The 15,898-nt window shown below is 42.0% G+C and overlaps 1 protein-coding gene across 4 annotated transcripts in view; it reads left to right on the top strand.

Moving 5' to 3' along the window:
- LOC125686698 (metalloprotease TIKI1-like) overlaps positions 1-15,898 on the top strand; it is an 85,839-nt gene that overhangs the window by 55,710 nt on the left and 14,231 nt on the right. For all 4 annotated transcript variants that reach the window (XR_007373869.1, XM_048931017.1, XM_048931015.1 and 1 more), the window contains 2 exons: positions 1,339-1,513; positions 15,664-15,754. Coding sequence is in view for 3 of the 4 variants with exons in the window: in XM_048931017.1 (XP_048786974.1) it covers positions 1,339-1,513; positions 15,664-15,754 (266 nt within the window). In the remaining variant the exon portion in view is untranslated. The remainder of the gene's footprint in view (positions 1-1,338; positions 1,514-15,663; positions 15,755-15,898) is intronic.

Raw genomic sequence — 15,898 nt, forward strand, 5'->3', positions numbered from 1 at the left:
CTCCCTGCGGAGTATCAGTTTTTCTATAGGCTTTTGATATGTATGGTGCAGTCCTACAGAGCTGGAAATACCGTCATACTAACCCTTGCTTCTCTGGCACTGCGCTTTGCACGTGTGTTTTACCTTCCTGTCCTGTACATCCTTCAGCCTGCCAGTGCTGGCAGCCTGGTCATTAATAATGCTTAGCTCTTCACAGTGCATTTCATTCATAAATTTGAAAGGGCTTCTCAAAGGAGGTTAGTGCTGTAACAACGTACAGATGCTACATCACTATTCTGCTGGAGTGTCATGGACAGCAGACAGCTGGCGTTGCCTTGAGGGTCTTGGAGAGAACAGCTCTTGCCAAGACATGCATGTCTCTTAAGAAGCAAAGGCCTTTTCTTAGTAAGAGGCCTCTACACAGGGCAGTTGAGTTACAGTAGTAGCCTGAGATTCCATCAGGTTACACTTTTAAGGAGAACTCTGTCATCTGTATATGACCTTGTGCTTGACCAGTAGATGTCCCATTGTGGACTAAACACTCTTCTGTGATAGACTATGAATCAGAGCATCAGCAGGTGCTGCATCTTTGCAAAGGAAAGTACCTTGCTTAGTGGCTCTTTTTTCCCAGGAGCTCCCTCTTGCAGACCCTTTTCTTAGCAGTCTCTGTAATTGCAATGTCCAAAGCTACTTATGGAAGATTTCACGATGGCTGCAACTCAGAACATGTGACTCTCTCTACTTGCAAGAGGTTGCAGCTACAGCTGTCCTGGGAATCCCAGGACATGAAGACAGCATTTGAAAAGATACCTTAACGACAGGAAAACTAAGAGCTGGTTAATTTGTCTTTTCTGACAAAATCTAGTCCTCCTTCTTTTGGAAAATTTTGAGATCTTTATGTTAATTAGTTAAGAGTGCACACTTATTTTTTTGACAGCCCCAAGGGTCTGAAACCAGTCAAATTCTCCTAGAAGAGTGTAATTATAGTTGTGTCATACCCATGGTAATTTCAGGAAGAGTTACATAGCTAAAGATAGCCAGGAACAAATACTTTCTTCAGTCAAACAGCCAGGACATGGGATCAATGGAGTGGAAAACTAGGAGTATTTATTCACTTTGCATAAAATAATGATAATAGTTTGGCTCACTTATGAAAGGATGTGTTGAGAGAAAGGGTACTGTGCATCAGTGTAAGTCTGTAGAGTTGTTTTTTGGCCCTCTGTGAGTTTTATCCTATTGGATGTGTTTTGAGAAACAAAGCCATTGCCACATTCAGTGATAGAGCAAAATGCCTGTGTGTGCTGGCTGTCTGAAATAAATGGCCCTTTTTTGAGGACTTCTTGTTTCTTTCTGTCTTAGGTCCCAAATTTCATTAATGCTACACTGCCAGCCCATGAGCGTATTACTGCCCAAGAGATAGACAGCTACTTCCGTCAGGAGCTCATCTACAAGCGAAATGAGCGAATGGGAAGGAGGGTGAAGGAGCTGCTGGAAGAATACCCTGACAAGAGCTTCTTTTTTGCATTTGGAGCTGGTATGTGATTGAGGTGATCTTCAAACTAATCACATTCTTTCCACGTCCATTAGAATCACAAGTGTTTGCCTTGGTTTGGAGAAGGATCAGTACTTTTTCTGTGGGGGACACAAGACACAGCTCTGTTCTGAGAGTTGTGTAATATTAGGAATGCTTTCTCCAGTATGCATAGAGCTTGTGCTATGCGTTGATTACAAAATTTAATAGTTACAGATTTGTTTTTGTTTGCTTTTTTCTTATACACAGTCATTGATACTGAAGCAACTGTAGTGCTTACACGAAAGCTCTTACTCATACACTCTTGCCAACCAAAGCAGAATGTCAGAAGTACGGAGCTGAGGTGAAAGGTAGTAAGAGGTTACACCGGTAATTGAATAAACCTTTCAAGAGTCCATCCAAAAGAATGATGTGCCACAGGATGTGAAACTAAGAGACCCTATAAATAGAAGGAGAGAGGCAGGCTTTCACCTTTCTCTTTCTGCTGCAGAACATTACCTCCTTCACTGTGCTTTCACAGCTACAAGGGAATTTTGTCTCTGTTTTGGAGCAGAACGTTTTCTCATCTAGGGAAAAAATACTGCATCTGGCTCTTAGCAGCCAGCAGGAATCCATAGGCAAATGCAGTGGCATATCCAGCCTGGTAAGGTTGTAAGGTGGTTTAGACTAGTGATGTATGAAGAATGTGAAAAGGATTGGTTTGCCACGACTGTCTTCCTTTATTCTAGCTCCAAGAAAGTGAAGAAGTGAGGATCCAGGTAGGTTCTGATTCTATAGAGTTACTGCATTTTGTCCACTATTAACCATATGGTCCTTAGGAGACAGGGAGAACTGAAAGTGTTGTCTGGATCCATGTGATGTTTTCTGGTTTCAGAGGCTACTGCTTTGGTTAGGATGAAAGATCTAGGCATGGTAAGGAAAACATTTACTTGAAGAGTGTAAAAACATTTGTATTTGAAGTCTGTGAGAATGTCCTCACTTGCAGGAGGGAGTTGTGGTTACAAACTTAACAAGAGACCTTTGTGTGAGAGCAGGGAGGTAATGATGTGTGACTGATAATGGTAAGGCATGCGTGAAGATTATAATGTGTTATCTTCTTATGGTATCACTCTGCTCTGTGCAAATCCCTGTCAGGAATTAGGCACAGCTTATGTACATCTTGGTCTCTGAGTTAAGACTAGGGCTTTGCTCTGTACTGCAGTAGCTAATGTGGTTCTAATGCTTGTCCCTGCTGATCTGAAATTCCTCATTAGCGTATACATCTGTCCCGAGTGTCACCTGCATCAACTGAGGATAGCCAGTCCTCTGATTGCCTATTTTAGTAAAGCAGAGTTAAGATTTGCACAGCATTCTGCTGCTGCATTACTGCCTGGAGCCTTGAGCCCACGTGAGTACAATCAGTGGCTAGTGTGCACGTGGCTTGCTTTCCAGCCACCAGGCATGCTTTTTCAGCATATTTCTGAATCCAGATAGGTTCACTGTCTTCCCTGGGGACTCTAGATCTGCTTTGAAGCTGTCTGTAATTACACTCTGGCTTTGCTACTAGACTGGCCTCTATTCTCATCTGCTCTTCTAAATAAAGATAATACTCTAATAATACTCTTCTAAAAGGCACTGCCAGCCTCCCCCCGCCCCTTTTACATTGGGGAATTAAGCACTAATATGTGTGGATACATGTGAGCAAGAGCTCTGTTGCAGGAACCCACTTTTAACAGGACAATTCTTCATTATCTCCTTGTTTGTTTGCATCTGGGTTTCTTCATTTGCTTTGTATTAATTGCCTAAATTAGAGAAATAATATGACACAATATAATGCAGGAAAAAAATCAATTTCTGTACAGTTGTGAGATCTTGTGAGCCCACCTTGCAAATCTGAGGGCAGGCTTTTGTTTTCCAGCAGGCTAGTGTAGATTTTTTTTTAATTCAGATTGCTGTGTGATAGGTGATTCTATAGAAGATTTATTTTGGAGCCAGCAAATAATGAACTAATAAATTGTGCCAAGTTCTGAGCATTGCTTGAGTATTGTGCTTATGTTCAATTACTGGAAAAAGGCTCCAAGAATGTGATAGCACAAGGACAAATTAGAATGAGAGGCAGCAGAACATAGAAGAGAAAAGAGTAAGACTGTAGGAGTGATCACTGCATTGTGATTTTCCTTCTTTTGGCCATCAGTGAAAAAAATATCTCCCAGCAGTGACTGATAAATTGCAGGACAAGACTGTGTTAAATAGTAGTAGGATTTCAAAGGGTTTATGGCTAAACCAGATTTTCAGCGGCACATTCTTTGTCTTTAAAATGGATATGCTTTTTGCAATGAAGGTTCATTTTTTCTGTTAACCAAACATCATTGAAAAAACACTTTTATCATCAATTCTATCCAGACAAGGTCATGGTTTTTGGATGTCTGAGGTGTTATAAATACCTCCTAATGTATGAAATACTCTTGACATTTTTATTGTGAATGAGGGAAAATCAGACAAGGCCGATTCCTTATTTTATATGCCAGGTGGCTTAATGCGTGTTAGAGATTTGTAATGCATTTTGAAAGAAAAGCTGATACATCCTTTCAGGTCCTCATCTATCTGCATGACTACAGATGTTGATTTCTTACATGGAATTATATGTGGCAATTTGCACTGAAGTAGGTTTCCTTGTTTAGCCCAGTGTATTTTATGTTCTTACTAGATTTCAGTAGGTGATAAACGCTGCACCTATGTTCTGTTTAAAGCATCTCACAACCAAGGTACGTTTCTGGAACTATTTTTGTTTGGAAGTAATTTAAGTTTACAAAAAATAAAGAAGAAAAAATTACAGATTATGCTGAAACAAACAAAAAACTTTGCTTTTGGACAAAGTGAGAACCTGGAGAGCCTCAAGTCCGTTGGTGGGAATTACAAAAATGTATGTAGAGAGGGTGCAGGTAATTCCCGTGACATTCCACTGGAGTCAGTAAGAATTTCGTCTTAATTGTGGACAGGGCTTTTTATACTTAGTCAACATTTAAAGGTAACAAGCCAGACTTACTTACCGTTGCCTGTAGAACTTGGGGATAAAGCCATCTCTAATTTTAGCAAGCAGTCTTTTTTCTTTGTTCATTTTTAATTTCTCTGAACTTTATGTAGAGCATTCAAGATTTGAATGCTAAACCAAAGTGACTGGTGGCACTTTTTAATCCATTATCAGCCAATTTAATAGCAGTATATGTTTATGGCTTATCCAGAGATGGAAACTGACATAGGTAGGGCTACATATTTCCACTGCACTGCAGAGTTCTAGCACTTTTACAGATCAATTACAAGGGTGCTGCCTGCTTACTGAACCATCACAGAACACCATAAGAGTTGAGACTAGCAGATGACCTGGTCCAACTCACCAGAGCAGGGTCATTTAGACCAGATTGCCTGCATATGATCGGATTCTGAGCATCTCCAAAAATGGAGACTCCACAACCTCTTTGGGCAACTTATTCTAGTATTTAACCACTTTCATCGTAAAATAGCTTTTTCTTACGTTTAACTGCAATTTTCCATGTATCCTCTTGTGTACACTGTCTCTTGGCCTTCTGCGTGCACCACTGTCCTGCTCCAACACATGGGAGGTCTGCTGCCTCCCAGGGCCCATGTTAAAGATGTAAGGAGGAAACTTCCTTCCCCAGTTCGGCCCTCAGTTTATTATCCTCTGTTGTTTCAGGTAGGCAGTGACGAAATAGAAAGAACTTCCTAAGGGTTATAAATAAGGACTTCAGAGCCGTGGGGTGACTGGTCAGGAGTTTGGGAGCACAGCTCATGTTCTCCTCTATCCCTCCAGTTATAGGGAATGATGAGGGACTGAACATCATGGGCCAACAAATTAATACTTGTCTCTGAGCCTGGTGTGCCCAGCAGGGGTTTGGTTTTTTTTGACCTCAGCTCAATTTACATGAGACCAGGCCTGCTGGCAACCAATGAGAATAGCTTATCCTACCAGTGAAAAGGGATTTCACGATGGGAATTGGGAAGGCTCACTGACTGAGCTTTAAACTAGTTATGAAGGGGGATGGGTGTAAAACCAGGGTCACTAGAACGGAGCCTGTATGTAACATGCCAGTGCTTGTGGGAGGGGGATGTGCTAGTACGATTCCACAGTTTTGTCTTGCTGAAAGAGGAGGATGACACACCTTTAAGTGTTGATGTGAGGTTGGTTACTACGGAAACACCCGAGTGTGGTCAAGAGGGTATTAGGGCTTCTCCCACTCAAAAGGTGGCCCAGCTCACATGTATTTTCACTAATGCACACAGCATGGGTAACAAACAGAAGGAACTGGAAGCCATTGTGCAGTTGGAAAACTATGATATGGTTGCCATTGTGGAAATGTGGTGGGATGACTCACACAACTGAAGTGCTGTGATTGATCGCTACCAACTTTTCAAGAGGTAGGCAAGCCAGGAAACACAGTGGTGTAGCTCTCTACGTTAAGAAAGAATGCGAATGTATGGAAATCAGTAATGGTGATGGTAAGGTTGAGAGCTTATGGATCAGAATAAAAGCGAAGGCCAATAAGACGGACATTATCTAGGGAGTCTGCTATATTCCACCCAGCCTGAACAAAGAGGTAGATAAGATACTTTGTAGACAGACGGGTAAAGTCTCAAGGTCTCTACCCCTTGTTCTTGTGGGGGACTTCAACTTCCCAGACATCTGCTGGAATTATAATACAGCAGGAAGGGAACAGACTTGGTGGCTCCTAGAGTGTATGGGAGATAACTTCCTGACACAGCTGGTAAAGGAGCCAACAAGGGGCAGCAAAATCCTGGACCTGCTGTTTGTTAACAGAGAAGGTCTTCTGATGGATGTAAATGTTGGAGGCCATCTAGGGCAAAGTGATCACGAAATGATAGATTTTTTGATCCTTACTGAGTCACAGAGGAGAGTCAGTGGAGTTGCCACCTTGGACTTTGGAGGACTTTGGTCACTTTTGGACCATGGTTGAGAGAGTCCCTTGGGAAGTAGTTCTGGAGAGCATGGGAGCCCAGAAGGGCTATGAATACTTTAAGGAAGTTATCTTAAAGATGCAGGAGCTTCCCCAAGTCATGGAAGACGAGCCAGCGGGGAAGGAGAATAGTCTGGCTGAACAGAGACCCTTGGCTGGAACTCAAAAACAGAAGGAAAGAGTATGGTCTTTGGAAGAGGGAGCAAGCAACTTCTGAGGATTACAAATGCGTAGTGAAGCTGTGCAGGGAGAAAATGAGCTAGAGCTAAAGCCCAGCTAGAACTGAACTTGCAACAATAAATATTTCTGTACATCCATCAGCAGTAAGAGGAAGGCTAGAGAGGATCTCCATCCCTTGTTGGATGCAGAGGGCAACACAGTAAGTGACAGGATAAGGCTGAAGTACTCAATGCCTTCTTTGCCTCAGTCTTTAAAGTAAGACTAGTTGCTCCCTAGACACAGCCCCTTGTGCTCATAGGTAGGGATGGGGAACAGAATAGGCCCTGCGAGATCCACAGTGAGATGGTTTTGGACCTGCTCCGAAAGCTGGACACTCACAAGTCTATGGGGCCAGATGGTCTGCATCCTGGAGTGCAGAAGGAGTTGGCGGATGTGGTTGCCACGCCACTCTCCATCATCCTTTGGCAGTCCTGGATTGAAAGGCTGCAATGAGGTCACCCCACAGCCTTCTTTTCTCCAGGCTGAACAAGCCCAGCTCCCTCAGCCTGTCTTCGTAGGGGAGGTGCTCCAGTCCCCTGATCATCTTCATGGCTCTCCTGGACCTTCTCCAACAGCTCCCTGTCTTTCTTGTCCTGGGGGCTCCAGATCTGGACGCAGTACTCTGCACTTTGCCGTGTTGAACCTCATCAGGTTCACCTGGGCCCACCTTTCAAGCCTGTCGAGGTCCCTCTGAATGGCATCCCTTTCTTCCACGGTGCCAATCGCACCACTCAGCTTGGTGTGGTCAGCAGACTTGCTGAGGGTGCACTTGATTCCATCATTGCTGTCATTAATAAAGATGTTAAAAGCACTGGTCCCAAGACAGACCCCTGGGGGATGCCGCTCGTTACCGGCCTCCACCTGGACATAGAGCCATTGATGACTACCCTCTGTCTGCGGCCTTTCAACAGTTTCTTATCCATCGGGTCGTCCACCCATCAAATCCACTTCCCTCCAATTTGGAGATGAGGATGTGGTGGGGGACCATGTCAAAGGCCTTGCTCAAGTCCAGGTAAATAGCATTGGTCATCTTTCCTTTGTCCACCGATGCCGTCACTCCATCATAGAAGGATGTTTGTCATGAAGGATATTTGTCAGCTTTAGGAGCCAAGAGCATTGAACAGGTGGATATACATGTTGTGTTTTTCTTTTGTTTCTTACATCCTAAAAATTCAAAATTATACAGGTGAAAAAAAAACAAAAAACAAAAAAACCCAACAACATGTCTTCTCCAGAATGAATTGGAATTGTGCTGAGTTTCTGTATTGAATGTTGTTTAAGGTGATGTCATTTCCATGTACAGTTGTTTGCTGCTATTTTTGTTCTTTTCTGTTTTACTTCTTTTGCATGGGAAATTATGCAAGAGGAGGTGTATTTATGGTCTCCAGAAAATACAAGGATGGAGAAAAGACCTGTTACCAGTATTTACAAAATAATTAACAGTGCTAATCTTAGGATGTTTCAGTCCAGCTAAGTAGTTGTTTATACCTGAAAAATCAGGGTAAATGGCATATTACTTGCCCTTGAAATTCAGTGGGAGTTCTGAAACTAACATGGAAACTTCAGCCTGGCATCAGCAGATTTGTAACTGAAGATGCATAGAAAACATGAACATGTGCATGCCTTGTGTAAAGGACTTGTGTAAAGAAATGTATAATGAGAAAGCTCAAGAAAAAATGCAAGTGGAACTGACTTGGCAGATCCTGGAAGAGGACAAAAATGGGGGGAGGAGCAGGTAGCTGAAATAGTGATAAAACAGATTGAATGAGCTGTTTCAGATCACCTTGCTTCTCCCTCGGCACAAAGAACTAGCTGATTGCCCGCTTTTTTCTGTCTTTGGAATGCAGCATCATTTTAGCCTCTTTGGGTGAGCGGAAGGGCCAAGTCCCTGAAGGTGTGCCTATACCTCTGTAATCTGAGAATGCCAGATACAGGCCTGAAGCTTTGAGACTGTTTTCCTTAGTAACTTCTTTGAGCCTGCAGAATGCTAATGACAGGGTTCATTAGAACAGCAACCCCAAAGGGCATAGATAGTTTGTGGAGACAGGATCAGCATCCAAAGCTCCAGGGTTCACATAAAGGGCATTTATCCTGACATCTCTGACATGAGGGAAGCTTTGCATTTTTGCAAACCTCTGTTTGAACATATGAGTGGAACTGTCAAAATCAACCAGGTGAAACAGCTGTGCTTTCTTTCTGTTCATGTACTGACAGTCCAGTGACCATCAGCTTCTTCTCTGTGCTGGAATTTATCCGTTGCTACCTTTACTGGGAAGCAACAGTAGGGAGTCTTTCATCTTGTAATGTGCTTTTAAGCTTGCGGAATTTCAAGTCCTTAATACCTATTCTGTGAGAAAGTAATCCCCAGTGTGGAACAGGAGCAGGTCCAGTAGCAGAGGTGACTGTGAGAGGTGTATCTCAGATATAGCAGTGGTTTTTGCTTCCTTTACTGTGTAAGGTAGTGCTGCCTGCTAACAGAATCAGCCACATAACTCTCCTTGCCTAATGAATCTGAGGCTTCAGTAGTAGAAAACTCTTAGTAAAAGCCATCACAGATGGAGACTTCATGGCTAAGGCCACCTGAACAGAAGCTATTTCTAGTAACTCTGTTTTTACAAAGTGTATCATATGATGCTGAAAAAATTTCCTTATGTTAGCTTTGGTTAAAGTTTGGCCTTATAATCAGTGGAAATCCCATCTGGATTGAGAGTAGTGAAGTTCAGTTGATGAAGATGTTATACTAAAAAGGGGATATGAAGGAAATAATGTTTCGGGTTTTTTTTAAAGCAAACTCTTATTTTCTGGCCTTAGATGATGGAGCAATATTTCAGCTTGCAGAGGAGTGACAGTGTCAGAGGAGTATGTTTGGAAGTATGCATTCTCAGCAAGACGGGGGCATGGGAGAGCTGCTTGTGTTGGATTTGACCTATACATATGCAGAATTATGATGCAGCATACTTTTGGTCCTGCACCTGAGATGTGGGGAGGCTTTAAGCTGGCTTACAACACCATTTGGACCATGGCCACTTTTAATTTTCCTCAGTTCCTTTTCCTGACATCATTGCACTTAAAAGAATACCATGTTTTTGAATGGTATTTGAACGGCTTTGGTTTGTGTTCCTATACCTGAACTTTTAATTACTTGGAAAGTACTGATGGAAGAAAGAGGTGTGTGCTGACTGTGGGCTTTTACACTGGAGAGACAACTATCTGCTTTAAAATTACTCAGTATTCTGCATCCCAACTTTTCCTTAAAAGGTATACACATATGTATGTATGAGCAAAATGGTGAAATTTCTCCCTGGATTTCTGTGCACCAAGGATAAGTGCTTTTCTTTTCTACTTCTTCTAGTTTGAATAGGACGTATTTAAAAAGAATATGGCCAGCCAATCAAGGGAGGCACTCTATTGTGCCATTTAGAATAGTGTCCAGTTCTGGGCTCCCCGATTCAAGAATGACGGGTAACTTCTAGAGAGAGTCCAGCAGAGGGTCTCAAATATGGTGAGGAGCCTGGAGCATCTCCCATATGAGAAAAGTCTGAGAGACCTTGAGAGACCGGGGCTGTTCAGCCTGGAGAAGACTGAGATGGATCTTAACAAAGCTTGTAAATATCTAACAGGTGGATATAAGAGGATGGGCCCAGGCTCTCTCTGATGGTGCTTGTTGACAGGACAGGGATCAATGGGCACACACTGGAATACAGGAAGTTCCATCTGAACACTAGTAAGAGCTTTTTTACTGTGAGGATGGTAAAGAACTGGAACAGGCTGTCCAGAAATATTGTGTAGTCTCCTTCCCTGAAGATTTTTAAAACTCGCCTGGACACTTTCCTGTGCAGCCTACTGTAGGGAACCTGCTTTAGCAGGTGGTTGGACTTGACCTCCAGAGGTCTTTTCCAATCCTTATGATTCTATGATTCTGTGATCTCTTTCAGTGTATGTTTGGTTGGTTTGGTCCTGGCAAGCATCTTTTCTTTCTGTCAGTATCATACTCAGTAGTATCAAACACAAGTCTTATGGGAAGTGGTTGAGGAAACCAGGGTTGTTCAGTCTGGAGAGGAGGCTCAGGGAAGACCTGATCACTCTCTACAACTCCTCCTATCTCTGCTAGTGGATAATAGCATTCTTTTCCACAACATAAAGCCACTTTCAATTTTGCATAGAATCTCTTAGAAACTAAGTTTGGTGGTAACATGGGTACACAAAGCTGAGGACTCTCTTATTTTGCTGCTGTAGTATGACTGCTTCAGATAATCTCTGTCAGTAAAACCTGTGCTTGATTGGGTTCTCCTTCTTTGCCCACTTAGTCCAATGGGAGCTAAGCCAGGTCATTTGGTGAAACGTTTGAAAAGTGGACGCTGCCTGTCACTGAAAGAGCACTGAAAGAGCATGAGGTATCCATTGGCCACGTGCCAAAAGGCTTAATAAAGATTTGGGAGGCACTCTTTTATTTCTGCAGATTTGATTTTGCTTCATCCAATTCAGATCTTGCAAGAAAATAACAGACTGTGGAGTGGGATGAGGAAAATCTGCCTGTAAGGGTTCTTGCCTGGACACACCATTCTGTTAGCAGGACCCTGCCTATTTGACCAAGGGAGTACTTTCTACCTACTCAATTGTATATAGTGTTTAGTGGGAACTCATTTAACTTTGTAAGGTGTCCACCTCTGAAAGAGCAGGAGTACTCCAATGAAAGGCTCACAGAAAGGGATGAGCAAGCTGCTGTCTTTTGTGACTCACAGTCAAGTGATAATTTTTACTGAAGTTTCCCTTTTATTCATGTATAGCATAGTCAGCAGCCTCATATCATGCCTTTTCCTCAGACCAGTAATTTTAATCTAGCCACCTACAGGTGTCTTGTTCTGAGGCATGTTAATCAAATTTATGCCGTTCTTGGAAGCAGTCTAGAAAAGCAGATAGCAGGTAATCCTTCCCACAGGCATTTCTAGGAAGCTTATTCTAAAATATTTCAAATTGCTCTGAAATTACTGTAAGAGCTGTACATCTAAAGTAGTATTGAAAATATTTGTTTCAGCAACCCATGTAGTCTCTGGCACCATCCGAGAACTCCCGGCCTGTCAAAGAGATAAACATTCTGCTTTAGCATGCCCCAGTGGCTAGAATAACTTCTACCATTTTGTGGTTGTGTTGTTATGTTCTTGTGCTGTAGCTGTTCCCACCACTTCTTGAAGAGTAGCAATTCAGATCAGGTTTCCTAACAAGTGTTTTTGTTTCTTTATACGCATGGCTGGTGATGTATTGTCTTGGGGTACTGCTGTATCTTGAGTTCCTGGCCTGCATGTGGTGCAATTTGGAGTTACTGATTTTCTACTAACACATTCAGACATAAAGAATTCTGTGTTCTTAGGGCCTTCCCTTTTACATGACTTTAAAAGAGGGAATAGGAAATTAGTATATCATCTGGAACCAAAGCATTTGTTTGAAATTCAGAAAACAGTTTTCTCCAGTTTTAAAATATATGAAAAGTAAGAAGTCTAGAACAGAAATTGAACTTCTCTTGTGCAGGATTTCCTTGTTCATTTGGCGAGATTTGTAAACATTAAAAACTCACAATTTCTGAAATTTGAGTTCAGAAGTCTCTGCTGAAACCAGTAAACCTAGCAGTTGCCTAGATTAAAATGTCCCTGTGTAGTAAAAGCTGCAAGTAGGAGACCTGTGTTTCACAGTAATCTTTGACAACAATCGTAGTTTGTGTTCTGCAAGATCAGGTACTGCTTTGAAGGGAATTCAGGAGTGCTCAGTGCACGTTTGAGTACATGGACCAGTCTGCAAGCACGTCAGACTCACAGCGTGGCTGTTCTGGCATACTGCTTGTTGTGATCCCCGCAGGTCATCTCCCTTCAATGCAGATTAAAGGCAGAGGTCTCACTCTAGCAGAGCCATGGCTGAGCTGATCACATAACAGCTTCTTAGTTTTGCTTTGAGCTTGAAAACAGAAGAATAGAGATTCTTGGCTCCGCATCCCCCTGCCCAACTAAATTGACCTCTCAGAGGCATCTCTTCACCTAGTGCTGTGAGGATAATGCAGGGCTGTGTATAGAAAGAAAAGAGTAGGCCTTCTGTTGGGACAGGGCCTGGGGCTTTTCTTTAGAGGGGCATTCAAGCGTGTTAGGCTAAAACAGAAAACAGGTGAAAGAGGCCTACTCCTTATCATATGGCTTTGGGCTAATTCTCCCTTACATTCTAACTGCTTGATAGCAGGGTCAGTTTCTCTCATCTTTCTTCCAGTTGTTTTGGGTGATCAGGTCTCTCACATACCACTAGGCTCTTTGTATCTCAGAGCCCAGGAAAAGGGTGAAAGTGCTACCTAAGATCAGAGAAGTCCTGTACCTGAAACCTTCAACCTTCAATCACGTTTTGATTTTATACCAAACTCAGGTTGAGCCTGTAAGTCCTCTTGTCCCCAGGCCAGATCTGTCTATTGAAGCATGGATAACCCATCTTTATGATGGAAAAACACTGACATCTCATAATCCTTTAATGTGCCCAACCTGAGCTTTTCCCAATTGGTCATGTCTTCTGAGCAATTTTGTATCTTGTACCTGTATGTATTTATATGCATGTGTGTTTTACACGATTTGTTCGTTTGTTCTGTTGTGTTTTAGACAATTCTAGCACTGCCTTATTCCTTATTATGTATGCGTAACTTACTGCACTGCAAAGGCTCTCTGTGAAAGCTTGCACTGATGTAAAAGATTTTTTTATGACTGCGTCAAATTTAAAAGATGAAGAGTCTGCTTCAGAAGAGCATGGATCAAATTGGATTCGTCCATATGCTGTAGCCATTTCCTAAATATCAGTCTAAATCGCTACTGTGAGCAAAAGGAACTGAAGATTGAGGGGAGGCAGTGAATGTGATGGTGTGATGTGAACAGATGTTCTGTTACTTTCTCTTGAAATGTGTGGGACCCTAAGTGTTTAAACTGGCTCAAGGATAGTTATTTATCACTAGAGATTGCCATGTAGATTGCTTTGTGTCTTGTCTCCTTTCTCCTGAAGAGCTTGTATTAGGAAAATAAGAATTCAGAACCTTGGCACTTCCTTTCACCACTGCAGAAGGGAATCAGGTTGTTCAATGCTGCCTGACTGAGATGGGTACCTAGTCTGAGCTTACTCTTTGCATTACTTCAGTCCTCACCAGTAGAGAGGCACTTCTCAGTGTGTAAGTTATCCCATATCACTCTTACAAGAGGATTAATCATGCTTTGAAAGTGCCAGTTTCTCTGAAGCCTGGAGCCACGGGAGTGTGGAGAATGGGGAATGAATCACCTCTCTCCTTTCTGTTGCATGTATTTCTCCTCTGTGTTAAAGGTGAGAGATGACAAATAAGTTCAGTGCCTTATGAACCTAATGTTGAATTTCCAGTGGCTACTTTTACTTTTTTACAAAGTTTAATTCCAATCACTAATGTTCCCCACAACAGGTCTCTTCACTGACATGACAAAACTCTCACTCTCCACATATTAACAGGACCTGAGGCTGAAACATTAGCATGCAACAGGCATCAGCAGTGTTAAATTAGGTCCACATCAAAGTCAAGCTTTGCTTCTTCTGAAAACAGAAGTTAAGACTGAGGAGTTTGAAGAAAATGTAGTTATTGGGTGAGAAAATGTGATGTGAGTTATGTGGATATTGCATTGCTACATTAAAAAGTTTAGTTTGAGCTAGATTACTTTGATTACTTAGGCTCTTGGAGAAGCTTTTTTTTTAATAAATACTTGTGCTCAAGTTATACCATCCAAGTATCATGCTGTAAGCTGATATTTCACATTTCACAACGCTTTTTGCTGTTGTGTATGAGAAACCGGTGCTTGTGTTCATCCAACTTGTTTTGCTCTAAAAAATCAAATTCCTTGGTCTAAGTGTCACCACTGTACTTTGCTTCCTATCTCCATGCATGTCCTGTCTGTTGGAAGCATTCTGGTTGTTTAATTCTTATGTATTTATGAGGAATATTAGCAGAAAATGTTTTTTTTTTTTTCTGGAAGTACCAATGTTAACACTGCTTAGATCTATAAAAGCAAGAGAGTTCTTTATTAAGGCATTTGTTCAAGCCTAATTTTAATTAATATAGGCTGTTAAATTGACAAATGTTTTCAAAAAGCTAGATTTATAAGGGCCTGTGCAAGGTCTCTGTTACTTCTCAGCAGCCTTGTCTGATGAGGTGCTAGAGTGATTGCAAACGTCAGTCAGTATGCAGAGCATTCAGAGTCCTTCAAAATCCCTATACATTTGTGCAATCATTTGTTCATTATGGTGCCAAATTACAGGCTGAACAGCCACTACATCTGGCTGAAAATGGAGTGGAGCCATAAATCACAGAATTAGAGCAGAGCTAGCTAAGTCCTTCCTAAACTTCTGTTAACACAACTGAATTGGATTTTTTTTTTTTTCTCCAGTGCTTATAATGAAAGAACCCAAAGGGTTGGCCTGTGTCAATGGCTTTCAGAACCGTTTTTGTTGTCTGTGGTTATGTGGTTCTTAATCATTTAAAAATTCTTAATGATGTTGACTGACATATCATCTAGTGCTCTTAATGCTGTAAAGATGCTAGAATGATGCAAATGTTGAGGACAGATGTGAGGCTAGGTTTGAACCACAGCCTGTCATACTCTAGTTGCTGCTCCTGAACAGTTCTCTCACAGCTTTATCCCTTAGTGTACCAAGAAATCTACAGAAGCATGAGGATGTACTAGTCTACCCAATGAGAGGCAACTTCTCAATCACACCTGTATTTCAGAAATACAGAAATGTGCTAACTTAAATGAGCCTGGGAAGATTCAACAATCCCTTGTTAGAGATCCTGTGTTTCTGGTGTGTGAAGTGATAAAATACTGCATGGTCTGAATGTGACACACTTTCTATGATCAGGAAGCTATTTGCTGCCCTTCCCTCTTCCTCTTTGTTTCTTAAGTTCTGATTTCATTTTTCTCTTAACTGCAGGTCACTTCATGGGCAACAACACAGTGATCGATGTTTTGAGGAGAGAAGGGTATGATGTAGAGCACACCCCAGCTGGACAAGCCATCAACAAGTAATGCATGCCTTTATTGTAGCTGAGCTTTTGTTGGGAGGGCGGATTTGTAAACAGTCACAAAGAGGTAGTAGCAGCTGAAACTATACTAAACAGTGAGCTGGGCTCCTTCTGTTCACTGAAGCAGCTTACTTTTCCATGAGG

The sequence above is a fragment of the Lagopus muta genome, chromosome Z (assembly GCF_023343835.1).
Source record: "Lagopus muta isolate bLagMut1 chromosome Z, bLagMut1 primary, whole genome shotgun sequence".
In the NCBI taxonomy this organism is placed as follows: Eukaryota; Metazoa; Chordata; class Aves; order Galliformes; family Phasianidae; genus Lagopus; species Lagopus muta.